The sequence below is a fragment of the Indicator indicator genome, chromosome 28, assembly GCF_027791375.1.
Source record: "Indicator indicator isolate 239-I01 chromosome 28, UM_Iind_1.1, whole genome shotgun sequence".
NCBI lineage: Eukaryota > Metazoa > Chordata > Aves > Piciformes > Indicatoridae > Indicator > Indicator indicator.
The window spans coordinates 118,422-142,101 of record NC_072037.1 but is presented as its reverse complement, the minus strand read 5'-3'; the positions used below and the strand labels follow the sequence as shown (position 1 = coordinate 142,101).

The following is a 23,680-nucleotide window of genomic DNA, read 5'->3' as shown; positions in this document are numbered from 1 at the left end:
CCAGGGCACTCTGTGCAGCAGGACAAGCCTGTTGTGGCTGGTGGCTAGATGTGGGGGGTGGGAGCATGCGCAGCAGCAGCATGGTTTGCTGCAGTTCTTGGAGAGCCAGGATCTGTGAGATCCCACAGCTAGTGCTGGGGTTCCCTCGATGCAAGGTGGTGATGGCTCCGCAGGAAAAGGCAGGGCTGAATTTTCAAGTTGGATCTGACAGAGCCTTTCCTGACGGATAAGGGTAGATGGTCATGCAAGCACCATGTGTGGAAGGACCTGCACAGCAGGCAGGCCAGGAACGCGACCACAGCAACAGCTTTTGTGCAAAAGGGAGCGGAACAAGGTTGTGAACCCCCAAGACTCCGCCTAAGCAGGAGCTGTGTGAGGTGACAGGAAACAGAGCATGAAACGGAAACTTTGACAACCATCAGGAATTCTTCCTACCTGATTGTCATGTGCAGATGGGGCCCAGCTGCCCTGCCTCCAGTCACCTGTGGAGAGGTGTCTGTGCCTGAGCAGCTGTTTGTCTGTCTGTCCTCGTGTTTCCTTTTGCCTAGCTGGGCTCTGACTGCAGGCAGAATGCCACAGAGACAGACTGGTGTCTGGGATGGAGAGTTATGCCTGCCAGGCTGCCCAGTGGCAGCAGTGGACTGATTATACTGGGGACACAAGGGTGGGAGTGCAGGACATTGCACTGTCCCCTCTCCTGTCAGCCTGTGACCCCAGCATGGGCTGCAGAGGAATCTGTCTTGCTGTCTGACTTCTGACACACAGAATCACAGAAACGTTCAGTTTGGAAAAGACCCTCGGGATCACCAGGTCCAACTGATAACACTACTTTGCAAGGTTCACCCATAAATCATAACCCCAAGCACCACATCCAACGACCTTTAAACACATCCGGCATTGGTGACTCAATCACCTCTCTGGGCAGTCTGTGCCAGTGTCTGACCACTCTTCCTGTAAAACAAAGTTTTCCTAGCGACACCTCATGAGCAGCCCAGCCTCGGCCTTTGGGCTTTTGTGCTGTCACTTTGACACTGATGGTGCAGTGTCCTGAGAACTGGGAACTCAGACTTACAAGCCAGACTACCTGCAGCAGCATCACCGCTGGGGTAGGATTCACCTCCCTACCTGCTGTGACGTCACCTCTAGAGCTTTTTGATACACTTGCAAGTGCAGGTGCAACAAGGGGGACGAGGCTTTCCCAGGTACAAAGGTTCCAGCACCAACACCCTCGGGTGGGGCTGAAGGTGCGCAGCGGGGTGCCAGCCTGTTGCGCTCGGACGAGGCGGCAGGCTATGAATCCGGCCATGGGGGAAACGCTGCGCTGGCCTAAGGCAGCCTGCCTCCGGGCAGGGAACCGGCCGGGCACCGAGCTGGGACGCCGCAGCGGCAGGGGGGGGTAGGGCTGCACAGGCCCCGGGGAAAGAGGCGATTACAGGCAGCCCGCGCTGGCCGCGCAGCTCCAGCGCGGTGAGCGCAGCCCAGCAGGGCCGAGCGGGACCTTCCTGCAGCACCGCCCCCTCCACACCCGCGAGGGGCGGGGGAGTTGCTCCGGGGCGCGGCCCGCAGCCCGTGGCCCTGCCCAGCCCGTGCCCCGCGGTGGGTAGAGGCTGGGGGCAGCAGCGCCATGGGGTCGCCTGAGGAGGAGGAGGTGCGGGAGCGGCTGGCGCGTTGCGGACAGAGCCACCTGCTGCGCTTCTGGACCGAGCTGAGCCCGGCGCAGCGTGGGGCACTGCTGGCCGCGATGCCGCCGGGCCTGGGTGAGCACTGCCGGCTGGCGGCGGCGGCCGGCGCCCGGGCCTGTCAGCGGGGCCCGCAGGAGCGCCTGGATGGCCGGATGGAGCCGCTCCCCGCACGGGTGCTGGGCAGCACCCGCCGTAGCGGCCCCGCCGCGCTGGAGCGCTGGGAGGAGGAAGGTGAGCGGGGCGTGGGGCCGGGCTCCTGCCATCGGTGCGCCGTGCGGCCATCTCCCTTCCCCCCGGCGGGACGAGAGCTGGAGCGGGGGGCATGGGGCAGGCGCGGCTCTCCCAGGGCTGCCGGCCCCTCACCGGTCGGCCCCCGAAATGCTGAAGTTTGTCCTACGAACCCGCTGGGGCTGCCTTAAACCCGGCAGAACGAGGCCTGACGCCAGCCAGGACAGGCTGGCTTCGGCCTTGGCTCCGGTGCGGGGTACTGGAGGCGGGCGCGTCCCCGCGGCGTCCCGCTGAGCTTCGGCCGCTGCAGAGAGCGGGACTGTGCCTGGCAGACCCTGGGACGGAGCCGTGCCCAGTTGTGGCACGACCTCTGGGTCGTCGTTCAGCGGCAGCGGCTCTGTTGGGGTGCCGGGCGGGGGAGGCGAGTGGGAGCCCAGGGGGGCTGGCTGGGCAGGGTGGGCAGAGCTGTGGAGCTGCGGCTGCCCCGCCGGGCCGCGCAGGTAGCCCGGTGCACAGCAGGGACTGCGGTGGCGATTTGGGGCCTCACAGTCATAGAATGGTTTGGGTTGGAAGGGACTTTTAAAGCTCATCGAGTCCACACCCTGCCCCAGGCAGCAGCGACTTCTGCAACTAGGGCGGGTTGCTCAGAGACCCAAACAAGCTGACCTGGCATAGTTCCAGGGATGGGGTATCTCCCACCTCTCTGTGCAGCCTGGGCTTAGCTGTTAAACAGAATGGCTGAGACTGGAGACCGTGTGGGCAGCAGGACATGGGACACCACTCAGCCATGCAGACTTCAGGTGAAGTCCCTGGAGAGGGTTGGGAGCAGAGGATATGCATTTCTGCTAACATGGGCAGCTGCATTGGGCCACGTGGGTGGTCCCCCAGACCACTTAAGGATGCAAAGGCAAGTCTCATGCTAGTGTGGAGGGAGATGAGATCTGGGAGTGGATGGGCAGTGTGGAAGAAGCTCAGGAAAGCCCAGCGTCCTTGTTGTTTGGAGCCTGGTAGATGCTGGTGGCTTTCCTAGGTCACCCTATGGACATGTGAAAGATGAGGGTGGTGCGGGAGGCAGTGGCTGGGTGTGGGGTGCTATGCAGGCCCCCCGCTAGGTGTGTATGTCTTGGATGTCCTGTGCTTTTGCCTAACTACATGCTCTATTTACTACAGAGGTTCAGCTGTGACTCTGGTGCTGCTTTATAAAACAGAGCAGCACTGTTAAAAACATTCGTCATAGAAAAAGGAAGCCAGCAAACCCCAGCTGTGGTCGGAGAGACATTTACCTAAATTATGTCAAGTGGCTACACAGCCCTGACCTAAACTTGCCAGCAAAAAGGTGGGGATGTGTGGGCAGGATGCTAAAAATTTCCAAGCTAAAGCAAAAATAGAAGTGGCAGGGTCACAGAGGAGCTTTTCTGCTGTGTCAGACGGCTTGTGAGGCTGAGTGGTGGTGGAGGGAGCAGGAGGAAACTGGTGACTCAGGCACCACGTGTGCTTGGTCCAGCCAGAATTTCCACCAGCCCTGCTCACACTGCCAGCTGAGCAAGGGAGGACACCCAGCTGGTACCATGGTGGCTTCCCAGATGTAACTGGTGGGGTTGGGTAGGGGACCTGCTCAGATGCTGGCCACTGTGTCTTGTCTGAAAGTGTCATGGTGAGTGGGAAGGGTGAGTGAATCCTAGAGGCAAGTGGGTCTAGGTCAGGGTGGTGCAGTTCAATTAACCATTTTACCAAACTGGGTGCTTTGCCTTCTGCCCTGACAGGCCAGCAGGGAGCTGGTGTCTGTCCTGTGCCACTGTCTGCTGGAGGAAAAGGCAGACTGGGGGAAGGGGACACCAGTGTAGTGCTGGCCTCACTTGCTGCTGGGTGTGCTGGCCGGAGTCGAAGGTCTGGTGCATTTGGGACCACTGGCACAGGTCACTTGGCCCTGACGTCCAGATGGCCCCAAGCTAAGGCAGCCTTGGAAACACTTCTGAATCTCTGCCAGGAGAGGGGCATGCAGTTCTCCTGCTTCCCTTTGGTTTGGATTTATGATCTACTTTAATGCTGGAGATGGGAATCAGCCCTTGGTGTTATTTCTGGGAGGAGGGCAATCAGGAGCAAGACTTTGTGCTGCTGGACCTCGGCAGTGCAGACGTGGCCATGGGCTTGTGCCCAGGAACATCCCTGTGCCCTGCGCAGCATTTCCCTGGGAGGCTGGTGTGGTTGGCACCACAGAGGTTTGCAGAGGTTATAGGCCTCTGAGGGGATGCAGACTCTGAAAGCCTCCAATGAGCTGCTTGTGGTGTTGAGCTGAACAAGAGCAGAACGAGCAGTCCCCACCTGCTGCTCAATGGCCCTCAGGCTGCGCAGCAGCCAACAGTCTTTGGCTATGGGGTCAGGGTCTGAGCTGAGCTTGTCTGTGCTCTGTTTGCTGGTGTCAGAGTTCCCAGCAGCTGCCCCCTGCAGTGTGTCTTCTTCGAAGACTGAACAGATGAAGTGTCACCTCCTCTTTTCCCCTTCCCTCTTTTTTGTAATAAAAAATGGTAGTTAAAAGAAGCAGGCACCTCAAAACACTTAGTTTTGGGAACACCTGATAGATTTTTCATAGTTAAAAAATTAAAATATATTTAATTTGTATTGTGCCTGAAACAGTAGAACTGAGCTGGTAGGATTTGCTTTCAGATCTTAAACTCAGACATGTATTGATCATTTTTTGCCGGCAGCCCTAGGGATTACATTGATGAATTTATCACTGATATCAATCAATTTATCACTGATATCAATCAATTTATCACTGATATCAATCAATTTATCACTGATATCAATCAATTTATCACTGATATCAATCAATTTATCAATTATATCAGTCAATATATCAGTGATATAAATCAAGCTCAGACACTTTTACAGCCTTGAAATATGTTATTAGTAAAATCTGAGTCTTGGACGTGGGCCACAACGTAGTTCTGTTCATCCCAGGCTTCAATGAACTGTTGTGGTTTTCTGACTGCTCTGCAGAATTCAGGATTTGGGGTGTTTTCCTTATTCTCTTGCTGACTGCTGTTGTAATCAGGCTGATGTGCCTGTTCAGCAGGAGAATACAGTCTGTTCTTGCAGGACAATCTGTTCTTCCTGCAACATCTATTTTTGCTTCTTTCTGTGCAGAACAAGACTTAACATTGGTGGTTTCTAACAGGCAACATCTTCCCTTTTTGTGCTTGGTTGAGCTGTTTGTATTCCAAATGCTGCAGAAAAGAAGGTGGAGTAGTCACCAGTGGCCCAGGGCTCTGCACTGTCCTCTTTAATGCCTTTATCAATGATCTGGGTGAGGGTATTGAGGCACCCTCAGTCAGTTTGCAGATGACACCAAGCTGGGTGGCTGTGTCCATCTCCTAGAGGGTATGGAAGCTTTACAGCAGCGTCTGGGCAGGTCAGACCCATGGGCCAAGGCTGACTGGATGAAGTTCAACAAGGCCAAGGGCCAGGTCCTGCACCTGGGTCATAACAACCCCGTGGTGAGCGACAGACTTGGGGATGTGTGGTTGGAAAGCTGCAGCTTGGAGAGGGACCTGGAGGTGTTGGTTGGCAGTCACTGACCATGAGTCAGCAGTGCCCAGGTGGCCAAGAAAGCCAATGGCATCCTGGCTTAGCTCAGAAACAGGGAGGGCAGCAAGGACAGGAGGTGACCATCCCCCTGAGCTCAGCACTGGGGAGGCCACACCTTGAGTGTGGTGTTCATCTCTGGGTCCCTCACTGCAGGAAGGACATTGAGGGGCTGGAGCCTGTCCAGAGAAGGGCAACAAGGCTGGAGAAGGGCCTGGAGTACGTGGGCTAGAGGAGGGGCTGAGGGAGCTGGGGGTGTTCAGGCTGGAGAAGAGGAGGCTGAGGGGAGACCTCATTGCTCTCTACAGCTTCCTGAAGGGAGGTTGAAGTGAGGAGGGGGCAGCCTCTGCTCCTTGGTGTCAAGAGGCAGGTGCAGGCTGCACCAGGGGAGGCTCAGGCTGGATCTGAGGAAATATTTCTGCCCTGGAAGGGTTGTCAGACATTGGAAGAGGCTGCCCAGGGCAGTGCTGGAGTCACCATCCCTGGGGGTGTTCAAGCAACTGTGGAGCTGGCACTTAGGGACATGGTTTGGTGTTGAGCCTTCAGTGCTGGATCAAGGGTTGGACTGGATGAGCTTGGAGGTCTCTTTCAGATGGATGTTTTCTGTGATGCTGTGACTTATTTATTTAAAGAGGGATAAGAATTTCCACTTTTTGCAGCATGGATGAGTCAGGTCTGATCTTTAGTTGTGGACATTTGTAGTTTACAGTTGGGAAGTCAGAGCAGCCCTTTGCTTACCTTTTTGGAAATATTTGTTTTCCTGGTGACCCTAGATCAGAAACTTGGAAAACCTCTCCAGTAGGGTTGCACTGTCAATACTGGGAATGTCATAAATAATGCTCTGTGGTCAGTGCTCTCCTAGGAATATGGCCCTGTCTGCTACCCTGGTTTTGGAAAGAGGAGAGGATGACACCATGGATGGTGCTTTGGGCTCAGGCTCCTCCTCCTTAGGTTAGGTCCATGCAGTGAGAGGCCCTTCTGGGGGGTGGATGTGAGATACCAAATCAGCTCTCATCACTGCACAGAAAACCTGTAAGAACTGTCCTGTCCTCTGGGACACCTCCGTTTCAGTGGAGTGATGCCAGTCCTGGAACCCTTGGAGTCACAGCCAGGGATCACAGCTGCTTGTGCTGGATGCTGTGTGACCAAGTGGGGTCTCCAGGCATTCCCTACAGAGTGTTTGCCCCAGAGCTCTGTGTGAGTGACACCTCTTAGTCACAGCCTGTTGCTGTGCACAGACCTCTCACATGAAGGCAGTGAGATGTGGTCTGATGCATCAGGACCAGACTGTCTGTGGGTGCAGGCCTGGTGGTGCTGTAGCAGGGATGGAATGGGATGAGAGCCTGACTGGGTCCACTGGTAAGATCTCAGTTTCACCTCGAAGCCGCACTCCTCATGCTGCAGCAACTTAGACCTGCAAATGAGGAGTTCCAGATCTCATCCAGCTTTGCTTTAAATCAGTGTGAAACCCTTCAGCTCAATCAGTTTCCAGTCTGGACTATTTATGGTTTTGAAAATGTTTTCATTGCCCATTGGATACAAAACCATTTGGGAGGGAGAGTCTCACAGGGGAATCAGTTTAGGTTTGGTTGTTTGTTTTTTTTTTTTTTTCCTCCAGCAATTATTCCTTCTCTTAATTTTACTTTTTCCATGGGGATATTTTGGGCCAGGTTTGGTGGAAGGAGCCTGCCAGCCTGGCACAATGCTGCCCTGCTCACTGGTGGGAGGCCAAGCAGGAATGCTTTCCCTGCCTCAGCCCTTCAGTGAGGCCAGGCTGAGGTAAGGGCGAGCACTGCTGAGTGCTTGGCTGCGCACCACAGGGGGTGCTGTGGTGATTGGGGGTGATGGGTGTGCTGCAGCAGGACTCAAACCAGAGCTGGGCGATGGGTGTCCTGCAGCTGCAGCAGGACTCAAAGCCTCACTCTGCATGGCGTGATTGTGAGTGGCATGTTGGCATTTTGATTTCACTTCCCATGTGCCTTAGCCCTCAACCTCAGTCCACAGCTGTTCAGATCTTGAGAGAGCTTCAGGTCTGCTATCGTGGGGCACTGCTGGTTGGTTGGATGCTGGAAGAAGATTCTGTGTTTCTTTTCATGCTGCTGTTCTCGTGACCCTTCTGAGTGGTGCATTAGGGCACTGGTGTGGCACAATTGGTGCAACTGTAAACTAGCAAAGTATTTGCTTGCATTCTGAGGAGCTGGAGCCAACTGGATGATGTCTCTGTGTGTGTCTGTGTCACTGTCTTAGCTCAGTAGGGTGTCCTCACTGGGTTTGCTTGCCTGACCCCTCCACTGGCCTGTGACTCCCACTCTGTATTGCTGCTGTTGCTCCAAGGTATAGCTGCAGGCAGCTGCAGTGGTGGGGCTGATCTTGGTGGCAATGTGGACTCAAGGGACAGCTGGAGGCTGAGCACTCCTGGGTAGGCTGGTGCTGAGCTGGCCTCAGTTTGCTGACTGTGTGAGAAGGAGAGAGAAAGGAGGGGAGAAGGGGCTCATAAGAAAGTTTTTACCCAGGTTTGTGTTCCCCTGAGCTGTGTGGTGGCCACAAGCCAGGCTGGTGTGCAAAGTGTAGGTCTTGCCTGGCACCTCTGTGCCAGGTCCCTGTAAGAGGACAGCTGCCACCTGAACCAGGACACTGGGAGGCCAGGAGTAGCCTGGTCCTTCCTTTCTCCTGTAATGCTGCCATGTGCTGGCAAACAGCCTGGTGAGCCCATGGTGGCAAACCATGTGCCAAGGATTGGAGCAGGTGACGGTGTAATGGTGGTGGCCCTGGTGCCTTCATTCCCTGCTCCAAGTCTTTTGCGGTGGGAAGCACATTAAAGACCCAAAGGAGCTGTGAACTGCTTGTGGTTTGGTGCACAGAATTCTGTTTGCATGGCCATGCGGCTCACCCAATGCTGTCATCTGTGCCTTTACGTTTTGGGTTTAAACCCATTCAAGCTTCCCCCTCTAGCCTAGGACCTCCTGAAACTTGGAAATGCCAAGACTTGCACCTTCAGCACAGGTTTCTCTCTAGAGAGCTCTCCTTGTCCCATTTGGAGTGGGATGGTGGACTGCAGATCTCCAGAGGTGGCTTCCAGCTAACACTTCTGTGGCCCTGTGAGCTCCAGGGCTTGCTCTGCAGCAGGGCAGTGGTAGGCCTGCATGGCCAGGTTCCTTAGGTGTGCCTGAGCAGGCGTTAGCAGCCTTGTCAAAAAAGGATCCACTGAGGGAGAAACCGTGACACTACTGTGCTGGGGCTGAAGCTCTGGGGAGGCCAGGAGGGTCACCACAGTGCCATGGGTAACTTATGTCTGTAACTGCTGAAAGCTGAACTTTTGAACAGAATTAAACCCAAGCACTTGGTGTTTTCCCTCTGTTGCTTCATTTAAACAACCAGGTATTTAAATAGGCATAAAAGCAATCTGCTTTCCTTCTCGTTCAATATCTTTGCTTCTTGTGTATTTCCAGTCCAAGTCAGGAATTTTTTAGTCCCAGATGTGGTTAAAGTTTTGTGTCTGTCTTCTTCTTGGAGGTTGGGGTGAAACATGGGCTGGCCTGGGCCACAAGGAGCAGAGTGGCAGGCATGGTGACGTGTGGTAGATATCCTGCATTAGGTTGCAAAAGGCTCAGGTAGCAACTGTGCAGCAACAGAGCTGGGACTTTTGACCTGGGTGTTCCCAGAGCTCACTGCATTCTTGGAGGAGCACAGCGTGTTCCCTAAAGCAATGTCTTTGTCATGGTTGTCAAGCCTCAGTGTGATGCTGGCTTGAGAGAAGGCAGGGAGCAGAGTGTGGATGAAGTTGGTTTCATTCTGTGGTCTGGTTCTGTCCCAGGTTCTGGATTGTCCTGGTTTATTAGGAGAAATTACGGCATTTTGAATTAGAATTTGTAATTCACTTTTATATATGTTGTATCTTATTATATTATATATTTATTAGTTGAATTGTATTTAATTGGACTGTGGGAGTTGCAGCTTCTGCAGGCTTAGCTGCTCTGTGAGTTCTGGCTGCAGCCAAACAGCAGCTGGAGCAGCAGTGTGACTGGTTGAGTAAGGCAGATGCACACAGAGTCACAGAATGGCAGGGGCTGGAAGAGACCTTGAAAGATCATCCAGTCCAAGCCCCCCTGCCAGAGCAGGGTCACTCATGGCAGGTCACACAGGACCACATCCAGGTGGGTTCTGAATGTCTCCAGAGAAGGAGACCCCACAACCTCTCTGGGCAGCCTGCTCCAGGCCTCCAGCACCCTCACAACGACAGTTTCCCCTTCTGTTCCCACGGTACCTCCTTTGCTCCAGCTTGCCCGCATTGCCCCTTGTGCTGTCTTTGGACATCCCTGAGCAGAGCCTGGCTCCAGCCCTGCACATCTTTAGCAGCAGCAATGAGGGCAGCCCTCAGGCTCCTCTGCTGCAAGTTCCAAGCCTCAGCTCCCTCAGCCTGTGCTCACAGGGAGATGTTCTACTACCTGCAGCAGCTTTGTGGCTTTGTGCTGGACTCTTTCAAGCAGTTCCCTGAGGTCCTTCTTGAGCTGAGGGGCCCAGCCATTAGTGGTCATTCAGAAGTGCCCATGCTGACACTGAAGATGAGATTTCACTTCTTTGGGGCGTAGAAAATAGTGATAAGATGTAAATAGGTGTAGGTGATAAGGGACATCTGAAGGTCTCTAGTCCATCTCCTGTTTGGAACAGGACCATACCCAGCCCTAGGTCAGCTCAGCTATGGCTTTATCGAAGTAAGCCTTGAAAACTTCAAGGGGAGGGCAACCCCATCTCTGGATCTTTTCCAGTGCTGCAGCTTCTTCCTAGTAAAGAGTTTTTATCCTTATGTCCAGTTTGAATCTCCTAAGATGCAGTTCATGGCTGTCCCCTCTTCTCACAGCATCTGCTGCTTTGGGTGAGGAAACTGCTGCTCAGAGAAGCCAAAGGAATTTGCCCATACTGTGTGTGGCTGATCTCTCTGAACTGTCAGCAGTGGGCATTGAACAGGCAGTTTGTGGCTGTTGCCTGAGCTCTGGCAGAATGGCTCGGGAGAAGAGCAGGGGGTGGTGATTGCTGTTGTGGTTCTCATGCTCCCTTGGGGTTCTCTCTTCTGTTCAGGTTTGCATCAGATCTCACAGAACAAGGTGGCAGTGCTGCTCCTGGCTGGAGGACAAGGAACTCGCTTGGGAGTGAGCTACCCCAAGGGCATGTACAGCGTGGGGCTGCCCAGTGGCAAGACCTTGTACCAGATCCAAGCAGAGAGGATCCGTAAGGTTGAGCAGCTGGCTGGCCAGCGACACCACTGCCAGTGTGCCATCCCTTGGTAGGTGACCCAGAGCCTCAGCCCTGCTCTGCAATGGTCTCTGCATTGCACTCTTGCCTGTTCACTCTTGCTGGCTTCTAGAAGCACTTTGCTGGGTGCTGTACAGAGACACATCTGTTGTGATGCCAGCAGCTGGAGGAAGCTGCTCAGGGATGGCAGGTGGCAGGTCTGTCTGCAGGCCTGGCGGACTGAGCACTGCCCGCTGTGGTCATGGCTGCTCCACACTGGCTTTGCAGGCACAGTCCCTGAGGACTCCATCAACAGCACTTTCAGTGCATGGTTCAGATGCTCTGCAGGAGGTTCCACCTCTTTGTGCTTGTGGTAGGTCAAGGGAAAGTTAATTGGTGTAACCACAAAGAAAAGTCCTCCAAAAGCTAGAGACTCCCAAGGGGACAGGCAGTTTGTCCCAGGGTATTATAATCTGTTATTCTATTCCATTTCCTTGCATTCCTCTGTTTCAAGGAGTGCACAGGCAGGTATCGCTCTCTGGACTCTTGCAGAGTGTTTCTCGCCTCATGGGCTGTGGGGGAGAGGCTTTCTGCTGGCCTTGGCTGCCAGGCAATTTGCAGCTATGCCACAGGGCCTGTAGAAGCCTGCAGCAGGCCTACTCTAGGAGCTGGGTGGGGGCAGCTGTGGACTGCTAAGGCTGAAGGGGGTGGAGGGAAGGCTCTGGAAGGTTTTGGCCTGGTGGGCCCAGGTGAAGGCCTGAGCCTAGTTTGTGAATATGTTCCTGTTACCTGAATATCTTTTGTATAGATTTGTAAATGGAATTTCCATTTAAACATCCAATCAGTGTGGAGCATGTCTTATTTTGCTCCTAGGAAAGGAGTAAAATACCTTTTCTGTCCTTTTCCCTGGGAAGCTCCTGGCTCAAAACACCTGGAGTTCCTCCCTTTTTTGTCCCACTGGAGGTTTTGTCTGTTCTGCTCTCTTTTGTCATTGCTCACTCCCTTTCCTGCCTAGGTACATAATGACCAGCGAGTTCACGCTGGGGCCCACGGAAGAGTTCTTTGTGGAGCATGACTACTTCCACCTGGAGAGAGCCAACGTGGTCATGTTTGAACAGAGGATGTTGCCTGCTGTCACCTTTGATGGGAAGGCCATCTTGGAGGAGAAGGGGAAACTTGCCATGGCTCCAGGTACTCTGCTGTCCACTCTTACAGGGTGCAGTGATGTTGGTGATTGCTCCTGGCCCTCAGCCAGCACAGGGAGCAGTCTCTGGAGGGCAGTATTCATGCTGCTGAGGAGCACAGGAGGGTTCAATTGGGTGCTGCAATCAGGACTGTAGCAACCTCCCTTTAGTTCATGCTTGAGATGTGTCCCCATCTCCAAGACCATCAGTTCCAACCATTAACCTGACCCTGCCAAGCCCACCACTGAACCGTGTCCCTAAGTGTCACATCTGCCCATTTTTGAACACTTCCAGCAATGGTTCCACCACTCCTCTGGGTAGTCTGTTCTTTCACTGAAGACTTTTTTTTCCTGGCATGGCTTGAGGCCAATTCCTTTCATCCTGTTGCTTCTTACCTGGGAGAAGAGACCGACCCCCACCTTGCTCCAACATCCTTTCAGGTAGATGTAGAGAGAGATGAGGTCTTCCCTGAGCCTTTTCCTCTCCAGGATGAACACCCCCAGGTCCCTCAGCTGCTCCTCCGCAGCCCTGTTCTCCAGACCCTTCTCCAGCTTTGTTGCTCTTTTCTGGACCTGCTCCAGCCCTCAGTGTCCTTCTTGGAGTGAGGGGCCCAGCTCTACTCCTGTTGGCCACACCATTGCTGATCCAGACTAGGATGCTGGTGGCCTTCTTGCCCACTTGGGCACATACTGGCTCATCTTCAGCTGCTGTCAACCAACACCCCCAGGGCTTTCTCTGCTGGGCAGTTTCCAGCCACTCTGCCCCAAGCCTGGAGCCTTCCTGGGGTTGTTGTGACTCAAATGCAGGACCCAGCACTTGGCCTTGTTGAACCTCATCCCACTGACCTCCACCCATCAATCCAGCCTGGCCAGGTCCCTCTATAGAGCCTCCCTGCCTTCAAGCAGATCAAGTGCTTCCATTCAACTTGGTGTCATCTGCAGACTTACTGAGGGTGCCTCAATGCCCTTGTCCAGATCATTGATGAAGATGTTAAACAGAACTGGCCCAGCACTGAGCTGTGGGGAGCACCACTCATGATCAGTTGCCAACTGGAGTTATCTCTGTTTCCCACCACTCTTCGGGCTCAGCCATCCAGCCAGTTTTTCACCCAAGAAAGAGTCCACCTGTCCAAGTCATGAGCAGCCAGTTTCTCCAGGAGGATGGTGTGGGAAATGGTGTCAAAGGCTTTACTATAGTCCACAGCCTTTCCCTCTTCCATGAGGTGGGTCACCCTGTTGTAGGAGGAGATCCGGTTAGTCAAGCAGGACCTGCCCTTCATGAACCCATGCTGCCTATACCTTATCCCCTGGTTGTCCTGCCCATGCTGTGTGGTAGTACACAGGATGATCATCTATCTTCATAGCCTCCCCCAGCACAGTAGTTAGGCTGACAAGCCTGTAGTTTCCCAGATCCTCCTTTTGACCCTTCCTGTAGATAGGTGTCACATTTCCTAACTTTCAGTCAGCTGGGCCCTTGCCAGGTAGCCAGGATCAGGAGGGGTGCAGCTGTGCATTGGCAGTACTGTGCCTGAGGTCCCTGTAGTGCTGCCCCGAGGGATGAAGCTGCTGGAAGCTGGGCTTCTCTTCGAGTCTGATAGCCGAAAATGAGGCAAGAGGCAGCAAGAAGATCATTCCAAAATTCTTGCAGCGTCTCACCTAGCAAAGATCACCTCTTCTGACCTGGATGTGGTGAGGGACTCTGAAGGCAGCCTGGTCAGGGCCATGCTGCAGTGGTAGTTCTCCTGAGGTTGCAGGGGTGTCAGAGGAGGAGCAGTGAAGCAGTGAGAGGGTGATCTGTGGGAAGCAGACAGGCAGGGCCTTTTGTGTAGCTGCAGTGCAAGCCTTTGAAAAGGCAGTGGGGAGTTGTGGGGGGAGGAAAAACAGAATAAGATTTATTTCAATCTTTTTCTCCAAGCTGAGTTTTTAATCCTAGAATGGTTTGGGTTGGAAGGGACCCCTAAAGGTCATCCAGTCCAACCCCCTGCAGTCAGTAGGGACATCCTCCAGTAGATCAGGTTGCTTAAAGCTTTGTCAAGCCTGTCCTTGAATGTCTCCAGGAATGGGGCCTCAACCACCTCCCTGGGCAACCTGTTGCAGTGTTCCAGCAGCCTCCTGGTGCAGAACTTGTTCCTAAGTCTGCTTTTGCCCTGGGAGAGAAGAAATGTGGCAGGCTTTCCCTACCATCCAATAGAGCTTTGCCTTTTGGTGTTTTCCCTCTAAGGATCTTACAAAGCTTCATAAAGTCTTGGGAGGCTTCTCCATGAGGTGGTCCCATGGTCCCCCTCTGCAGGAGTTGGGGTGTGGAGAGGCCCAGGCCTGTGAATGGTGTGGCAGAACTGGAAAAGAAATCTGATAGCACTTCCTGAGGGCTGGAAAGCACTTCCACTTCTCCTCAGAGAAGTTTGCTCAAGACTTCCAGCTGCTGCTCTCTTAGTTGCAAAACCCCTCCCAAGCCACTAAGGAACCATTCCTGCCTTTTCTCTTGCATTGTAGATGGCAACGGGGGCCTGTACCGTGCTTTGGTGGATAATAAGATCTTGGAGGACATGAAGCAGCGTGGGATCCATTACATCCATGTGTACTGTGTGGACAATATCCTTGTGAAGATGGCAGACCCAGTCTTCATAGGCTTCTGTGTCTCCAAAGGGGCAGATTGTGGTGCCAAGGTGAGGTGGTGCTGAGGCTGGGCCATTTTCCCATAAGGAGTTAAGGTGTCGTTATGCTTGGAAGCTGCTGGTTAGAGTAAACTCAGATGAAGCAGGGTGCTCAGGCCTCTGCCCAGCTGCAGCTCACTCCAAGCAGTTTTAGAGGAGCTGCTTGCTCAGAACCCACCTGTGAGTGTTCTCCTCTGCTTCTCCCAGACAATGAACTTCAGTTGGAGCAGGGACTGTAACTGCCAAGGAAGCTACAAGCTGGAATTGCTTCCTCTTTATGGCCTTTCTGGAAAGGCACTGGGGCTGTCTGGAAACGCTCTTGCACCTGGTTGTGTTTGATGAACTCAACCTTTAAGCCTGATGTAGGCATTCCTGATGCCTCAGTGAGGAAGATGGGGAAAGCAAAACCATCATGGCTTTCACGGAATCATTCAGGTTGGAAAAGACCCCGGGATCATTAAGTCCAGCCACTGCAAGGTTCACCCCTAAACCATATCCCCAAGCACCACATCTAAATGACCTTTAAACATCTCCTGGGTTGGTGACTCCGGCATCTCCCTGGGCGGCTTGTGCCAGTGTCTGACCGCTTTCTGTGAAAAGTTTTTCCTCGTGTCTGGCCTAAACCTGCCCTTCTGCAGCTTGAGGCCATTCCCTCTTGTTCTATCACTAATGATCTGTGAGAAGAGACCAGCACCAACCTCTCCACAACCTCCTTTCAGGTAGTTGTTACAGAGTGATGATGTCTCCCCTCAGTCTGCTTTTCTTCAAACTAAGCAGCCCCAGCTCCCTGGTGTCCCTATAGCTGCAGGTGCACGAGGAGAGATTTCTCTTATTTGATCAGAAGCACTGTTCACACACACAGGGAGCAGAAGGCCAGTTAGCTGCAAACAGTTCATGCTGGGTCCCAGTCCTTGATGAGAGAAGTGTCCCACGCTAGGCCAGCTGTACTGGTTTGTCTCCTGAGCAGCAGTGCTCCAGTACTGGATTGGATTGGTCAAAACCTGCTCCCAGGCTGCTCTGCAGAGCCAGCACTGCCCTGCTCATGTTCCTGAGCTCCTGTAGGGTTGTTTGTACCTGAGAGTTGGAACAATGCTAGGATTTTCTTCCTCCTCATCATAGCCCTCTGTCCTGTGACTGCAGGTGGTGCAGAAGGCCTACCCCACAGAACCTGTGGGGGTGGTCTGCAGTGTGGATGGGGTCTACCAGGTGGTGGAGTACAGTGAGATCAGCCCAGAGACGGCACAGCAGCAGGGCCCTGATGGGACACTGATGTACAGCACTGGCAACATCTGCAACCACTTCTTCACAGTTGAGTTCCTGGAGATGGTGGCCCAGTAAGTTCCAGCAGACCTGCTAGGCAGCACTGCAGCCCAGAAATGCTTCCAAGAGTGGATGTTCCCATTTCCCACTCTGTAACTTCAGTTATGGGTGCCCCTTGCTCTGCTCTTCATCTGCTCCCTCCTCCAAACAGCTGTTAACCCTTTCTGGCAGCCCCAGTGTCTTCTCTGGCCTTACCCCATGAAGATGTTGCATGCTTTGCTCTAGCTCAGGCAACCAAGATACACCAATGCATGACCTTCCTGAGCTTGCAGTGTGGTGCGAGATGCAACCCCACACTGAGGATTTTCAGAGGGAATGTCACCTATGGCATTCCTTGGGACAGCAGAGGTTGGGGTGGACTTTGCATTTTGGTGTTGGGAGGCAGGGATGTGATGCTGGGCATTTGGTGAGCAGCCCTATGACCTTCCTGAAGAGCTTGGCCCAGCCTTGTGTGAGGGATCTGCTCTGCTCCATCGACATCCTGGCAGATACAATTTGGGTTTCCTGTTTTTTCTTTCTGCCTGCAGTTTCAGATGGACACTTGGCCCTGCTTCTCTTCTTGCCTAGAATCATGGAATGGTTTGGGTTGGAAGGGACCTCTAAAGGTCATCTTGTCCAACCCCCCTGTAGTCTGCAGGGACATCCTCCACTAGATCAGGTTTCCCAGAGCCCTGTCCAGCGTCACCTTGAATATCTCCAGGGATGGGACCTAAACCACCTCCCTGGGCAACCTGTTGTAGTGTTCCAGCAGCCTCCTGGTGCAGAACTTGTTCCTCACATCCAATCTAAATTTGCTCTGCTCTAGTTTGAAGCCATTGCCCCTGGTCCTGTCCCTGCAAGCCTTTACAAACAGTCTCTCACCATTCTTCCCCTGTCATGTCTCACTGGTGCAGGGAGCGTTGCTGGCCAGGCTGCTCTGTTACTGAAGTGTTTCCTGGCTGTGGTTTGGGTCAGTCTGGGGAGAGCAACACCCACACCAGTTGGGGGATAACCCAGACTAGTAATAAGCCACCTGCTTCCCGGAAGTGTCCTGCTCTTTCCTAAGCAGGCCTGAGGTAACTGAAGTTATTTCTTCTGTTGCAGTGAATACGAGCCCCAGCTGAGGCCCCATGTGGCCATCAAGAAGGTGCCATACATTGACCAGGAGGGCAATCTGGTAAAGCCGCTAAAGCCCAATGGGATAAAGCTGGAGAAGTTTGTGTTTGATGTGTTCCAGTTCTCTAAGTTAGTGGCAGATATGATTCTGTTTCCCCCCACCCCCCATGTTTGTTTGAATGACTGCAGGTGGCTCCAGGCCTTGCCAGGGAGCACAAGGGGCTTGGTAGAGAGGCTGCTGGGTCTGCACCAAGCTCCCACACAGCAGCAACACCTCAGGCTCTGTGAGGGGCAGTGCAGAGTGCTCAGCAGTGGCTGGGCTTGCTCTCACTGTGCTCCCAGAGGATGTGCCGCCTGGCCCAGCTTCTGTCAGCCCTGGGACAGAGGGGGAAGAAAAAACAAGAAGAAATGGAGCATAAAGCCCATGTTTAATACCAGCCTATGACTCACCAAAGCTGTGCCCCTCAGGATGGTGGCTGCCATGGCAGCTGCAGCTCTGGTTGTGTTTTGTGTTCCACACCTGGGCTCAGTTCACACCCTGGGTGCTCAGGGAACATGGCCAAGTTACTGTTGTTGTGGGAACTGTCTGTGCACTTGCCAAGCTCTAAAGCTGAGCTGAAAGCACTATGTTAGTGCAGGCAGGGGTGCCTTGCCTTTAGGGAATGTGGGATTTTAATGATTTAGCAGAAGTATCCTTAGAAAGCTGTTCTCCATGGTCTTGAATTCAGCAGTAAAGACTCTGCCTGAGGTCTCTTTTTGCCATGTCTAAGCAAACATTTACCTTTGCTTGGAGATTTTTCTTCTCAGAGGAGTTCCTTTAGGACAGTGAGCTCAAAGTTTGAATGGATCTGTTTCCTGACATAAGCTTCAGTACAGAAGCATGGTACCAAAGGCAAAAACCAGTGTGGTGGGAGCAGTGTCACACTCTGAACTCTGAATGGCCTCCCCTGTAGACAGGGACATCTCCTGTTTCTAATAGTCCTCTTCACTACTGCTCCTCACCTGTGAAATGCAGAAAGGCACAGAGGCTGCTGTGGGGTTTTGTCAGTTTTACATTCCCATTTCTGCTGCACCTAGCCTTCAGCTGGGACCCCCCCCAGAGTGCTTATTCATCCTGGGGAACCTAGGTCCCTGCAGACTGCCAGATGGAGTGGCCATTCCTTGGAGCTGTGGTGCTCTGGAGACTCCACGCTTCAGGCATTGCTGCTCTCTCTATCCTGCCCTGCTCCTGGCTGAGGCTTTTGTCCATGAGGCTCCCAGTGCCTGCAGAGGTTTCTGTGGGATCTCTGCAGAGCTGTTGCCTTTCCTCCCACTCGTGCACAGCCCTGCAGGGCCTTGAGGCTGCCTTTTGTTCCCAAAGAGCCTGCACATCGCTGTTCCCCAAGAGATGCCTGAGCTCACAGCAGCTGTTGTTACACCAGTGGGGTCTGATGGTTGTTGGCTCTCATTATCTTTGTCTTCTCCCCTTTGCTGCTAGGAATTTTGTGGCATTTGAAGTTGTGAGAGAAGAGGAGTTCTCACCACTGAAGAATGCAGAGACAGCTGACAAGGACACTCCTGCCACTGCCCGGCAGGCGCTGCTGGCCCAGCACTACCGCTGGGCGCTCCAGGCTGGGGCCAGATTTCTGGATGAGAAGGGCTGCAGGATACCAGAGAAACTCAGGTATGAGCCTCTGTGACCATCTCTACAGCTTCTCTGCCTGTGGCTGCCCAGCCATGCCAGCTACCTGCCAGCATGTGCTGAGCTCTATCAAAGCAGGTGTTAGTTTGCTCACAGGGGTACTGGGCAGGAATTTCCTTCAGCTGATCTCTTCTGGTCTTCTCCAGCTCCTGCTGTGTTTGTGACTGGGAGTGCACAGTGCTGTGGGCTTTATCTCTGGCAGAGATTCCTGCCCTTGGGGTCACATATAGCACCTTGTTAGGCAAGGGGCGACCTTTTCCATCCTTCTGGATTTAGGCAGCCCAAGGAATTGTAATTCGTAGTCCTCACCAGCTTTTCTGAGTATGGCCCCTGTGCTTAAAGCCCAGCGAGACCCTCAGGAGGGCTTAAGGATCAGTTGTTAGAGCAATTAGCAGTTTGGATCCTTCCTGCAGACACTGAGTGGGAAGCTGCTTTTAGTCCATGGGGCTGTTACTTCCTCAGCTTCTCCTTTAATAACCCCCCCCCAGGCTGTGGATCCTTTTTGAGGAGCACCTCTCTGAGAGGGATATTCTTTTGTGATGAGAAACGTTTGGGGCCAGCTGATTCCCTTTGATTTTCACACTTTGTGTTCGTATAATGTCTGGTGCATGTGCATGTAACAAATGTCTTCTTCTGTGCCTTCTGTTCTTGATGAGCTTTCAAGGTAGAGGCACTGTTCTTGCAGCACAGCAAGAATCTCATCCTGTGTTCTCTTCTCCAGTCTCTCAGGAGCTGAAGATCCTCCAGCTGTTTGTGAGATTTCTCCGTTAGTGTCTTACTTCGGAGAGGTGAGAACAACTGTTTGCAGCAGGCAGCGCTGCATCTGATTTCCCTCCAAACCCAGGGGGTTTCATAGAATCCCAGAATGCCTCAGGTTGGGAGGGACCTCAAAGCTCATCTATTCCAACCTCCTGCCGTGGGCAGGGACACCTCTCAACTAGACTTGGTTGGCGAAGGCCCCATCTAGCATGGCCTTGAACATCCCCAGGGAGGAGGCATCCACAACCTCCCTGGGCAGCCTGTTCCAGAGTCTCACTACCCTGTACTGAAGTCTGCTTCTTTAGTCTGAACTTGCTGGGAAATGGTGAGAGCAAGGGTCTAGGACTTTGTGTCCCACTGTTACTGCACTGAGGTTTACTCTTCAGCAGTTTGTTGACTCTCATTTAGCTATCTGCAGGGAGGCTGCACAGGTTCAGTAGAGGTCAGAAGTACATTGAGATGTTCTGAATGAACAGTGCAGAGTATTCCAGTGACAGAGTCCAGGGAGCCACTGTGAGTGAGTCCTGACTGAGAGGGGGGATCTGTACATTGACTTTAGAGAAACCAGATCTGAGATTTCTCAGGTTTGTCCCTCTGAAAATGGAATCATAGACTCATTAAGGTTGGAAAAGACCAGTAAGATCATCAAGTCCAACTTTCTACCCAAGGCCACCATGGCCACTAAACATGTCCTAAAGTGCCTCATCTGCTCATTTCTTGAACACCTCTAGGGATGAGGACTCTACCACCTAGGAAGGGCAGCCTGTGCCAGTGCCTGACCACTCTTGCAGCAAAGAAAATTTTCCTAATCTACAACCTAAACCTCTCCTAGCACAGCCTGAGGCTGTTTCCTCTTGTCCTGTTGTAACTTGGGAGAAGAGACCAACAACGATCTGGCTCCAAGCTCCTCTCAGGGAGCTGTGGAGAGCAATGAGGTCTTCCCTCAGCCTCCTCCAGGTTGAACTCCTCCAGGTTGAACTCCTCCAGGTTGAACTCCTCCAGGTTGAACTCCTCCAGGTTGAACTCCTCCAGGTTGAACTCCTCCAGGTTGAACTCCTCCAGGTTGAACTCCTCCAGGTTGAACTCCTCCAGGTCCCTCAGCTGCACCACCCCAGCCCTGTTCTCCAGACCCACCCTCAGCTTCGTTGCCCTTCTCTGGACTTGCTCCAGCTCTTCAATGTCCTTCTTGGAGTGAGGGGCCCAGAACTGAACCCAGGATTGGAGGTGTGGTGCCCCCAGTGCAGTACAGGGAGCCAGTCCCTGCCCTGCTGTTTCTGATAAAGGCCTTCTTGGTCCTGGGAAAGCTGCTTCCCTTTAGCAAGGAGAAGAGGAGCTTCCCTGTGTGGGACAGACAGGGTGAGGAATAGTGGCTTGCATGTGGGCAAGGGCATTCATAAAACTTCCCACCTTCCCTGGGCTTCTGCATGCAGGGGAAGAACTCACTGCAACCAGTGCACTGTGAGAACAGAGTCAAAGCTAAGGCCATTGAAGCCGCCTTCTGTGTGCTAGAATCAGTGTGAGTTAAGGATACCCCTTGCTGTGCCTGCTCCTCTGGGGAGCTGTGATCAGCAGCCCAGAGTCCAGCTGGAAGCCTGTGGCCAATGGTGTGTCCCAGGGGTCAGTACTGGGTCCAGTTTTGTCCAGTATCTTCATCAATGACCTGGATGAGGGCACAGAGTAGACCCTCAGCAAGTTCACTGATGATACCAAACTGGGGGGGGTGGCTGACACCCCTCAGGCTGTGCTGCCAGGCCCTCCTGCCAGGCGATCTGGACAGGCTGAGAGTTGGGCAAAGGGGAGTTGTAGAGTCCTGAATCTGGGGAGGCACAACACCAGGCACCAGCACAGATTAGGGGGTGACCTGCTGGGAATCAGCCCCATGGAGAAAGACCTTGGAGTGCTGGTGGACAGCAAGTTCTGCATGGGACAGCAATGTGCCCTTGTGGCCAGGAGGGCCAAAGGCATCCTCGGGTGCAGCAAGAAAAGAGTGGCCAGGACGTCTGGGGAGGTTGTGCTGCCCTGCTGAGACCACACCTGCAATACTGTGTCCGCGTTTGGGCTCTCCAGTTCAAGAGAGACAGAGACCTGCTGGAGAGAGTCCAACAGAGGCTACAAGAATGCTGAAGGGACTGAAACATCTCTGCTATGACGAGAGACTGAGAGCCCTGGGGCTGTTTAGTCTGGAGAGGAGAAGGCTGAGAGGGCATTTGATCAGTGTCTATAATTACCTGAGGGGTGGGTGTCAGGATGAAGGGGCCAGGCTCTGGTGGTGCCCAGTGACAGGACAAGGAGCAATAGGTACAAGATGGGACACAGGAGGTTCCACCTCAATATAAGGAGACTCTTCTTTATTGTGAGGGCAAAGGAGCCCTGGAACAGGCTGTCCAGAGAGGTTGTAGAGGGAAACTTACCAAACCCACTTGGACATGTTCCTGTGAGCTGCCCTGGGTGTCCCTGCTCTAGATCTTGGACTTGATCTCTGGAGGTCCCTTCCAACCCCCACCATTCCATGATCCTGTGATCATGTTTTCCTGTTTATTAGTGCCTCTCCTTCAGGGACCCCAGGCTTGTCACTGAACTGCTTTTTACCTTTGCCTCTGGGGAAACTGTTGGCTGTTGCTTGTCCTTGCCATGACCTTTTAACTGCAGGCAGTCAGCTGTGTTTGAGGACATGATGCAGAGGTGAAGCCAGAGCAGGCTGATGCATTCACACCCTGACAGTGCTCTTTCCACACCTTCTCAGGGCCTGGAGCCATACATGAAGAACAAAGATTTCCCTTCTCCCTTTGTTCTGGATGAAAACAAAATGGAAGTGGTAGGAAACTGGTGAAGACGAAGGAGGTCTCCCCCTCAGCTTGGCTCTCTGTGAGGCCTGGCACTGCTGATGTGCCTGCTCTGAAGTGCCTGATGAGCCTCACTGCTCTGCAGTGCCAGAGCCCCGCAGCAGCTGTGTTTACTCACCGCCCTGCTCCCCAGCTCTGAGCACTTCCTGTGCAGATTGTGCCTTTTACCTCAGTCTGGTTTGGACACTTGGCTGTGAACAGAGACAAATATTGCAGAGGACCAAAGAGATTTTGTACTTCTTACTTGCTGTGTCTAAGTCAGGGCCTAAAAAATCAGCTTTGCACTGCAGAGGATGAAACCTGCTCAGTGTCTTTAAGGTGTCTTGTTTGTGCTGGTGGGGTCGGAGTGGGGGTTGGTTTGTTTCTAAGTTGTGTGCACAGCTTCAGCAGACTGAGTTTCTAGTTTAAACAAAAAAAGAGATTTTTTTTTCCCCACAAAGACCCTCTGCTCTCCCTGGCTAACAAACACTTCTTTTACTTTCCATGTCCCTGGTCAATGTATACCATACCCCCGCAAAGGGGAGTCTTTTAAAGGACCTGAGAATACTAAGAGAAATAATTTGTGATGGTAGAATTTAATGCATAACCAAAAGGTAAAAAAAAAATAAAAGCTTTAATCCCAGCATAGCGAGTTACACAGTGAGACACCAGCCTCTGCTTCCACAGTTTCTGGCCAGGTGGTTTTCCAGCTCTCTCACTTACAAGGTAATTCTTTAGTTGCTTGCCCTTAAAATCTGTTACTAACCACAATGCAGAGTGTCAGCTCTGTACCAGACTCCATGTAGCACGGGAGGTCAGGCCCTGGCTGAGGGATCTCAGGGTGGCTGTGGTCCCTGTTCAGCCTTTGGAGGCTGCCATGGCAAGCTTGTGCCACGTGATCACCAGCCTGCTGCAGAACCTGCACTTGAGCATACCAAGGTTGTGTCACCCTTCATGAGGGCACTGCAGGTGCACTGCTGGGTGGCCTCTGCTGGATGAGCACTCTTCTGCTTTTCCCCTAAGGCAGGTGTTCAGGAAGATCCCCCATCTGCAGTATTGTCATTCCACAGATCTGCTTCTGCTGAGGCATTGCTGATGATGCTTTGTGAAGCACAAATCTGTGAACTGAGGTGGCTTTCTGTAACTCCTGACCTGAAGCTGTGTTCAGAATGTTGGGGAAGTACAAAAGTGGCTTTGAGGGTAAATAGGTTGTGAGGAAGGTTTCCCAAAGAAAGCATCCAAATGTCAGGTGTAAAGTCTGTCTGCACATACAGAAGGAATCAGCCCCTTTGCACATCCAGACCAGCCGAGGACAATTCTGCTTACCTCAGTTTGTGTATCATAGAATCACAGAATTCTCAGATTGGAAGAGACCTTGAAGATCATCTACTGCAACCCCCTGCCATGGGCAGAGACACCTCTCAACTAGACTCAGCTGCTCA

At 53.0% G+C, this 23,680-nt stretch overlaps 1 protein-coding gene across 1 annotated transcript; it reads left to right on the top strand.

Annotated features, from left to right (window-relative positions):
- The first annotated feature begins 1,624 nt into the window (after nt 1–1,624).
- Nucleotides 1,625–22,246, top strand: UAP1L1 (UDP-N-acetylglucosamine pyrophosphorylase 1 like 1). The gene is made up of 9 exons (XM_054393202.1): nt 1,625–1,913; nt 10,572–10,776; nt 11,740–11,915; nt 14,401–14,573; nt 15,702–15,895; nt 16,965–17,105; nt 18,454–18,639; nt 19,379–19,445; nt 22,160–22,246. Exons 1-9 carry the CDS (start codon nt 1,625–1,627, stop codon nt 22,244–22,246), a joined length of 1,518 nt encoding a protein of 505 aa, XP_054249177.1.
- Nucleotides 22,247–23,680: the final 1,434 nt, after the last annotated feature.

What these genes read in the sequence shown, in the direction of transcription:
- UAP1L1 (XM_054393202.1), top strand. Translation starts at nt 1,625, where the DNA reads ATGGGGTCGCCTGAGGAGGAGGAGGTGCGGGAGCGGCTGGCGCGTTGC. An exon ending in GAAACTTGCCATGGCTCCAG is followed by an intron (nt 11,916 to 14,400) that starts GTACTCTGCTGT and finishes CTTGCATTGTAG; the next exon opens with ATGGCAACGGGGGCCTGTAC. An exon ending in GGGCAGATTGTGGTGCCAAG is followed by an intron (nt 14,574 to 15,701) that starts GTGAGGTGGTGC and finishes CTGTGACTGCAG; the next exon opens with GTGGTGCAGAAGGCCTACCC.